This window comes from Vitis riparia, chromosome 1 (assembly GCF_004353265.1).
Source record: "Vitis riparia cultivar Riparia Gloire de Montpellier isolate 1030 chromosome 1, EGFV_Vit.rip_1.0, whole genome shotgun sequence".
Taxonomy (NCBI): Eukaryota; Viridiplantae; Streptophyta; class Magnoliopsida; order Vitales; family Vitaceae; genus Vitis; species Vitis riparia.
Window position 1 is genome coordinate 10,933,722 of NC_048431.1, and position 9,141 is coordinate 10,942,862.

The 9,141-nt window shown below is 39.1% G+C and overlaps 1 protein-coding gene across 1 annotated transcript; it reads left to right on the forward strand.

Annotated features, from left to right (window-relative positions):
- Window positions 1-3,582: 3,582 nt before the first annotated feature.
- LOC117919624 (TORTIFOLIA1-like protein 4) lies at window positions 3,583-8,442 on the forward strand. Its single transcript, XM_034836828.1, has 5 exons — window positions 3,583-4,582; window positions 4,861-4,969; window positions 5,289-5,878; window positions 6,659-7,086; window positions 7,765-8,442. Exons 1-5 carry the CDS (start codon window positions 3,785-3,787, stop codon window positions 7,775-7,777), a joined length of 1,938 nt encoding a protein of 645 aa, XP_034692719.1. The 5' UTR covers window positions 3,583-3,784; the 3' UTR covers window positions 7,778-8,442.
- Window positions 8,443-9,141: the final 699 nt, after the last annotated feature.

A 9,141-nucleotide genomic window follows, 5' to 3' on the forward strand; every position in this document is an offset into this window, starting at 1 on the left:
CCTCAAATGAGCTTATCTTCTTCTCCACAAGCAAAAATAAATAAAGGCCCATACTCTGTTCTTGGATTTCTGCAATTCACCACAAGCCTACATGTGATGGTGTCTCCAAGGAAGGAAAAGGCACATGGCACCAATACAACAATATTGAAAAAATTCCATGGTTCTAGTCATATTTTTGGACTCCCCATGTGAAACGCCTAGCACTCCAATGACAGGCTTATCAGATGGGACTTGCCTCATAGTCAAACAACATTAATGTGGACCATAGCAACCCATATCCCACCTTTCTTCTCCACCCTTCTCCCTTTGTCTCCTCATATTCTTATCTTCACTTATCACCACTGACTGCTAGCGCTGATTTTTTGAAACACATAATTGATTTGTATCAGAATTAGACAACATTCCCTCATTTCTATTCTTATCAAGAAATGAATCAGCCTTCTAATTTTTCTCAAAATTTCAACATTTATTCTACTTTCCAATGGCCGGAAATTCTTGATTGTCATACATCCTTTGAATTATTGGCCTCCCTTCGAACCAAATCGCTAACATTCTGGAATTTGGACCCCATCAGGACTTCTCTGGGCATCAGATAAACAGAAAAGAAAAGAAAAGAAAAATCATGTAAAGCAAATGCATGCAGATTCTTCAATCTTCGGTTCCCTTCTTCCTGCTTCCTTATATTAATCTCTTACCCACAGGCTTTTTATTTTAAATTTTGTCCCATCATCATCTTGTTACCATTCTCACGTGAGTTTTTTTTTTTACTTTCATGGATCTTAAAACCAGACTCCTCTCATGTGACTCCACTTTACAAACAATTTTCAAATAATTTTTCTTCATTGTTGTATTATTATTATTATTTTTATTGGTACTTCCTGTGAAATTCCGTTACATGGAAATTGACTTCGCAAAATGTCCCATTATAATAAGGGCACTGAGATCTATTGACCCCATTACTAGAATTCCCAAGGCTCCCATTACACACAACGTCCACATAAACTTCCCCACCCATCCCATATGAAGCATTTATTGCAAAATGAGAAACCAAAAAATTGTTGTTAGGGCAGATGCAATGACATAACAGCAGCGGGCTTTCATGGACAAAAATTGATGGCTAACCTCCGATGGTGTACCCACGGGACCCCATGTGATGCAGCCAAGCAGTTTGGTTCGAATAAAATCATCACTGGTTTCCTAACATTTCTGGGAAAGTTGGCAGTTTGTGCCTCATTAGTTTAGAACTCAGCAATTATTTTTCATTTAGTTTACAAAGCGGTTGTTGGGGTTCGGTGTATCGAACTTTTAGGAGGAGGTATTTGTCATGTACAATTGTGATGTGAAGACTGCAGCCTAGGAGAACAAAAAGTTTTCACCCTTGAGGAGACCTATCTGTTATCATTTACTTTCAGCTACCCTGGGCAAAGTGAATTCAATAGCTGAAGTTTGTTTTCTCAGAAGAATTTTGTACCAGACAAGGGAAGAAGAGGACAGCAGGGGAAGTAGTTGCCCATTTTGATTGAAGTAAGCATTAATTTCTCATAATTCTCATACGCTGTTGAGAACCACACGTTATTTCTTAGTCTACTTCAGCTTGTTCGCATCCTCAAGCCAAAGCTCAAGCAAAATGCATGGTAATTAGCTCAACTGAGCTTTATGTATATTTTGGCTTGGAAGCCTTATCAAAATAGGATGTATGTGCAAGTGATACTTCCTTGTAAACTGTCGGTATGCAAAATCAAAGAGAGGGAAAAAGAAAGGGCTTTAAGCCCAAGTGGCTGATTGTGGGGATTTTCTTCATCATCCAATATCAACCAATTGTGACTCTATATGAAAACAACAGCACAAGGACCAACCTGCCAACTGATTGCCATCAATCCAGAGAGCTCACATGGTTTCTAACTTATTTTTGTCACTGTATTGCCTTTCAACTTGAGGGGATCCACAATTATAGCGCCTTTCTTCTAAATTTCTACCTTTATGGCTTTATCCACTCCCTCTTCTTGCTATTATTGATCGCTGCGTTTTAACTCCATTCACGGGCCTTGTGTATTCTTTTACGCCAACCACGCTCTTCTTTCAGTTAAAAGTGTAGGCCTTAAAGGCCAATTGCGCTATATATCAACTAGTAGGTTGGTGGGTAGATTGATAGGAGGCTTAGAGCTCCGAATTTTGTAGGACCCTCCAAGCATCCTCATCATTGTTATCACATGGATTCACATTTTCAAATGAGAAAAGTATGCATATCCGACGATCCCTGAGATCAACAAGGCAGTGTGAGTGGGTCCTAGCTCTACTGCCAGTCAAAATAAATGTAATAGAAGAAGAGCATCTTCTGGTTCTTCTACGCTCTCCCCAAATCTAACCCCCAATTTGCAGGTCATTCAATAGCAAAACCAGGGCGTCACGTGAACGCCTGTTGCTTGGAGCGCTTTCACATTCCTGCCGCCCTCCCTCCCTCCCATGTCTTCCTCACATGCTCTACATTTTTATCTCTTCCTTGTAGATTGAACTACTTGGTTTAGTTGCTCACAATAATTAACTAGCTTCCTTTTCCACAATTTGCATACCCCTTTTTTCGGCTTTTTCATTTTTTGTCACCAAACAGGGCATTGGGCTCTCCATAAACGAACAGATGCTTCTCTCGTGACATCATAACATGAGTCCCATTATCGATTAAATTGATATATTATTAACATCTTTATGGTAAAAAAGAAGAAGAAGAAAAAGTAGATTCTCGAATGAAAATTTATAAATTTTATGTACCATGGGTGACAAGATGCGTGATACGAAAGTATTAATTTCGTGAAGTTTATGAATAGAATATGCTATGGTGGATGGGGAAGGATATGAAACGTTACTTGGATGGACCATTGCACATCCCCCTGTGAGGCTGTGACCTCTTTCAGTGGGAAGCTCATGTTCTAACTTCTACGTACTCACCAAATCATTGTTTATATTTAGCAAGCCAAAAAAAAAATAAAAATAAATAAATAAATAAATAAAAATTATTGAAGAAGAAATAGAGTGATGAAATGTTACCAAACCACCCTCCAACTCATTTTGAAATTGGATTCCTTTACAAGGCTTTATTTTACTTTTTAAAGACATATCTTGGTATTTGAAAATTACTACATAAGAGAAAAGTTAATTTCCAAATTTAGAGTCATTCCAATTTGATTTGTTTGGGTTTTTTTTCCTTATTACAATCAAATAGCAAAACTAATATTTGTGATCATCTTGTAAAATCCAATCAGAGGTTTGATTTGGACTTAGATTTGAAGAGAAGTTCCCCCCCTATATTTGACATCTTAGGACGGCTAAGAATAAATTGGACAGGTACCTAATTCACTAGTGTTCCATAGTAAAGATTGTTGGCAGGAAGGAGTATTTGTGTGGGTTTGGTCCATTTTGAACCGTTAATCTCACTTATTATTTACTTTTTCCGACTTTTTAACTGTAAAAATTCCAAATTTAATTTAATGAAAATAAGTGAAAAGGTAAACTGGGGAAACAAGTGACAAACAACCGCCTTGATTGATGTTGCGAATGATAATTCCCCGCGAGCCTCTCTCGGACGTTTAAATAGTCTGAGGAGCATTTGCCAACTAACATGCGGAACCCCGTGGGTTGCTGATTTGGTCTCCCGGCAAAACCGCCCGAAACACCTTAAAGTTTCGGTGTCGCCACCATCAAGACGGGTGGCTCAACACCTCTCGTTTCTAGCGACTTGGCCAATGCCAAAAACTGAGACACCGAACTTGACAACCGTCGCTCTTCGCCCATGTCTCTCTCAAAGAAAACCGTCTCAACTCGTGATCTGAAGCACCGAGTCATCACCTGCCTCAACAAGCTCTCCGACCGGGACACCCTCGCTGTCGGGACGGCCGAGCTCGAATCCATCGCTCGGAATCTCACGCACGATTCCTTCTCTCCCTTCCTCTCATGCCTCTATGGTACCGATTCCTCCGAGAAATCGCCTGTAAGGAAGCAATGCGTTCGTCTCTTAGGTGTGCTCTCGGAGACTCACGGCGACTCTCTCTCTCCTCACCTCTCCAAAATGCTATCCAACGTCGTTCGTCGCCTTCGTGACTCCGATTCCGCCGTCCGATTGGCCTGCGTTGACGCCGTCGGTGTTATGTCGTCGCAGATCACGAAACCACCATTTTCCGCATTTTTGAAGCCCTTGACTGATTCAATATTGCTTGAGCAAGATTATAATTTGCAAATCGGTTCCGCGCTTTGCATTGCGGCAGCGATCGAGGCCGCGCCCGATCCAGAGCCGGAGCAGCTGCTGAAGCTCCTGCCGAGACTACTGAAGTTAGCAAAGAGCGAGAGCTTCAGAGCGAAGCCGGCATTGTTGTCGCTCATCGGTAGCATTATTGGTGCCGGTGGGGCGTCCACTCGTGGTGTGTTGAATAGTCTGGTTCCGTGCTTGGTTGAGTTTTTGAGTAGTGAGGACTGGGCAGCGAGGAAGGCTTCGGCGGAGGCGTTGGCTAGATTAGCTCTCGTGGAGAGAGATTTGGCAACCGAGTTCAAGTCCTCGTCTTTGTCTTCTTTGGAGAGTCGGAGATTTGATAAGGTATTTTCTCTTTGTTTTCTTTTCTTTCAGAGTGATTTATTACTCTCTGCTTCGTTTTTAAGAAATTCTTACTTGTTCGGGATGGATAAAATACAAATGATTCAGCAGGTGAAACAACACACACACAAAAAAAAAAAGGAGATTCAAAGTTTTAGTTTATTTTTATTTTTGTTTTTTCATTTTGCTTCCTCTGTGATTACACGAGCATTATTGTCTATTTGATGTATGTTTTGTGGAAAATTTGGGAACTTCAATCTGATTAAATGCGGATGGCGCAGGTCAAGGTGGTCAGGGACACTATGAATCGCACCTTGGATTTGTGGAAGGAGCTTCCATGTGACTCCAACGGCCTCTTGCCCCTGTCTCCATCTAAAGCTTCTTCAAAAGGCAAGTGAATTCCGGCTTCTTGCCTTTGGTTTATTTGGTTTATTGTTTCATTCTTTAGTTAGTGAATTTATCATTGGAGGCACCTTCATAATTTATCTCATGTTATGCAAATTGTTCAATAATATAGCTTACTAGCAATAAAATTATGTTGCCTCATACAACAGCATGGGCAATTTTAGTTTTATTTTTATTTTTTTCTTTTTAATTGAATTTGTTTGACATTAAACTGAACAGGGTCCTTTTTCCAGAAGAAGAAAAAAAAATTCAGTATGGCTCTAATTTGTTCATTTTACATTCTTCTTATTTCTCATTGGACCAGATAATGGTGCTGGTGGATGCTTCCCTTCTGCCTCCAAAATTCCCTGTGATGTTGGTTTTGAGACTCCTCAGCCAAAGAAAATAATCCCCACAAGATCACCTCCATCAGATAATTCATTAGTAACCACTGCGAGAAAGAGAAGCCCTTTACAGAGTAGTAATAATGGGAAATCGACTACTGCAATGTTCCGTAAGCTAGACTGCAAGAAACCCTCTGATTGGAAAGTTGAAGTTGCTGTTCCCCGTCCATCCTCTTCAAAAGTGGCTTGTGAAGATGATCTTAAAAGGAGGTACTTCGGAGTTTCAGATTTGGAGGAGAATGGAAACTGTGGGGATTCAAGACCAGAAACAAACCGTGTCCTCTTTAGCAAGATCAGTAATGAAAAAATCCATAAATTTGGTTGCTTGAGATCTGGGTCTCGCATTGTCCCCTTTCATGAGAATAATAATTCTGAGTCAGCTGTCGTGGATAGCAATGCTACTGAAGAAGAAATCTATGAGAACCAAAAGGACATAGAGGATCTGTCTTTGATTCGCAAACAGCTTATCCAGATTGAGAACCAGCAATCCAGTATGTTAAATCTCCTCCAGGTGTGTTAGTGAAGCTTGATTCTCTTTGCTCTCTAGTTGGTGCAAGTCAATTGCATTTTATAATCATATCCATGCATGTAGTACTGGGTGCCATTTCTCTGTTGCTGATACATTTCTTTATGTGGTTTACAAGTTAATTAATTTCTTTTGTTTATGAATTTTTGTGGCATGTGCTGCTAAATTTTTTTGGCTTAATGCACTTGACATTTTTTTTTTAAAGAATAACAGAAGAATATCATCAAACAATTTTAAAACAACTTTTGAAACAACGCCCCATATATATATTGCTAGGCAAAACAACACCCTTATCTATCATGTAATTAGCCATCCTATATCCTGTTTTTGGTAGTATCCTTAAGCTTTTTATTGCATTTTTTAATTTCTCGAGTTCAATTTGATTAACTGTGATGGACAGTGCCTCTCACATGCTTTAGTTCTTCCTAGCCTTGTTAATGGCCTTTTTCTACTAATCTTCATTTATATAATTCCTAAGTACAGAAGGTGAACCCTTGCCTTTGATCTATTTGATTTGTTTGCATTTTAGTGCACTCCTGCATAGAACAAAGCATATTGTTTTGTTTTCCTGCTTATAGTAAATGCCATCTACTGACCTACTTTCTTCATAAAACTTTGCATTGAGTATTTAATTTCTTATTCCGTTCTTTGGGCTATATAAAAAGGTGTTCTATAGATGTTTCATCACCAACATTTTGGTCAATATGTTCTATGTTGAAGAAATGTATGCTGATTTCAAGTTTCTCTTCTTATACTTGAATTTAGAGGTTTATTGGCAACTCCCAAAGTGGGATAAACTCTCTGGAGACCCGTGTAAATGGCCTGGAGATGGTACTGGATGAAATATCATTTGATTTGGCAATATCAAGTGGAAGGGTATCAAACTCTGATTCTGCAGGGAACACATGTTGCAAGCTGCCCGGAGCAGAATTCTTGAGTTCTAAGTTTTGGAAGAGAACAGAAGGCCATACCACTTCAAGATTCTCTTCTACTGGCAGCATCCAAGCATTAACTACCATAAATAATATGCCCAATAAATATGCCAGCAATATGGTAGATGAACAAAAGCTTCAGCACCAAAATTTGGATGGATTTGTTGCAAATCCATTAGCTGATATTCATGGCACTTCAAGAACTCTAATTGAGGGGGCATCTCCAGCTACTCAAACAATGCCAGTGAACCTTAGCCGCAGGTAATTGTTTTTATATTTCTTCTTGCATCCCTTTTAACAAAATTCTTTAAGTTAGGATATCTGGTATAATAACTAACCTTTCCATTAACTTAAGCTCTTGCTAGTTTTCAGGAATACCTAACTTAAGCTCTTTCATGAATATCTCAAATGATTCCAAACATTCTTGGAATGAGTCCTTAAGACTCTTGTCAAACAAACGAATCCTTAAGACTCTTGTCGAAAATAGCACTAGTTTGCATATTTTTTGCTCAATATTTTCCTGATTACTTCTTGAAATTAGTATTATTTCTGCCAACGCGTTCTTCCCAATCCTGAATATCTACCCTATGTTGCAAAAGGTGGTCCCTTTTAATTTAATGTACATCTGAGAAAGTGTCAAGCGAGCTAAATCCAACATAGGCCCCACAGTGATCATGTCCTGCCATCACTATATGCATAGCCCAATGGAATACAAGGATCGGATGTTAAACGTCAAAGCTCCTGACGCAGGTCCTTATCACACTTATTTGAGTAGTTGGGTGTTGTACACCCTAAATTCAAATCATACTGAGGACCCTGTTGGTATCCAGATTTGCTTGATTTGTTTTCCTTGCTCTAATTTTCTAAGTTGCTTGCTCATGCTTTTGAAACTGGTTTTTCAAATCAACTTAGTGATCAATTTTCCTCTTCATCTAACAGATTAGCTGCATAGATAAGATGGAAGTGAAATATGTTCCGATGACTAGTGTTATCGAGAGACGGCAGTCATGGACTCATGATCAGCGACGCTTGACCACGACAGGAAAATGAACTGCTTCTGCCTGGTAGATCAACCCTGCCATGACTTCCTTCTTCAGTACTTAGAGTAGGAGGGTTATCCATTCAATAATCCTTGGTTTAGAGGAAGCAAATCAGTAATTTAAGTGCAATACCAGAGCAAGCCATTCCTTATTTGATTTTGTTCTCCCATTCCCCTTAGAGAAAAAATTGGGCATTTGCACAGAGAAAAGTTTTCAGGCAGTTTTTTATTTTCCTTGGTAGTCTCTGCTGTAGTCTTTAATGAAATTTGAGTTTGTGGGACTTGGATTTCGATCCACTGGTTCCATTCTGCTTCCCGAAAATACCATGTAGAGTGGTAGCCAATGAAATCATGCCGCTTCGGTCAGAGGCATGTGACAATCCTCTGCTTTGCCCTGCTAACACGGCAGAGGAAATCAAAATCCCTTCCGTTTCTTGTTTGGGCAAAGTTGACAGGCGTGCCGTGCCAATTGTCAGTCATGTTTCAATGTGCCTCCTGCATCTGTATTTCTGCGTACTCTTGATTGGAAATATTCAAGTAGCTGACCCAAAAATAAATAAATGAATAATAAATGAGTACAGTGAGTCCAGAGGATCTTCTCCCCCAGACTTCTGACGACTTGCAATTAAGACGTCTTCGAGATGACTGGAATTGTGGCTGTGTTCTTTGTCCTTTTGGGTACGAGTCGAGTGGAGGTTATATAAAATCTTTTGGCTGACAGAATCGTTTGGTAGGTGGATCCAGCGGGCCTATGTTGATTTACATTTCTGAAAAATACAATGAAACATATATGCGTCAGGTTGAGATTAGAATCCGGACTAGCCCACATATCTAATTGGCGAGCCCGTTCTATAGCTAGGAATCGGCATGAGAACAAAAAGTTTGGGCCTTAGCCAAAAATAATTCATAATATCCATCTATGAAAAATAACGAGAAAAAACAACGGGCATGCAGAAATTTTTTATCTTAATGGAAGCTTTTAGTGTTCAAACCTCTCCTTAAAAGAACAAAAAAAAAGAGAGGATAAAAATGCAATGGATCAACGAGTAATATGTTGGGACCAAGGGTGAGGATGAGTTGTATGATATTGGGGTAAAAAAAATAAAGTATTGAAAATTTAGTCATGGCATATTTAATAGTTGTGGTAAGATAACTTTACATAAATATGAAACATTTGTCATACTTGCTCATTAAATTCTTTAACATTTAACTTAATTAAGATTTAAAATGTACAAAGTGTTATTTTTAAAAGATCGTTGTAATTATTTCTAATATGA

Excerpts from the sequence above, each read along its gene's own strand:
- LOC117919624 (XM_034836828.1), top strand. The coding sequence starts at position 3,785 with ATGTCTCTCTCAAAGAAAACCGTCTCAACTCGTGATCTGAAGCACCGA. Across the intron at positions 4,970-5,288 it reads ATCTAAAGCTTCTTCAAAAG|ATAATGGTGCTGGTGGATGC; the intron begins GCAAGTGAATTC and ends TCATTGGACCAG. Across the intron at positions 5,879-6,658 it reads GTATGTTAAATCTCCTCCAG|AGGTTTATTGGCAACTCCCA; the intron begins GTGTGTTAGTGA and ends ACTTGAATTTAG.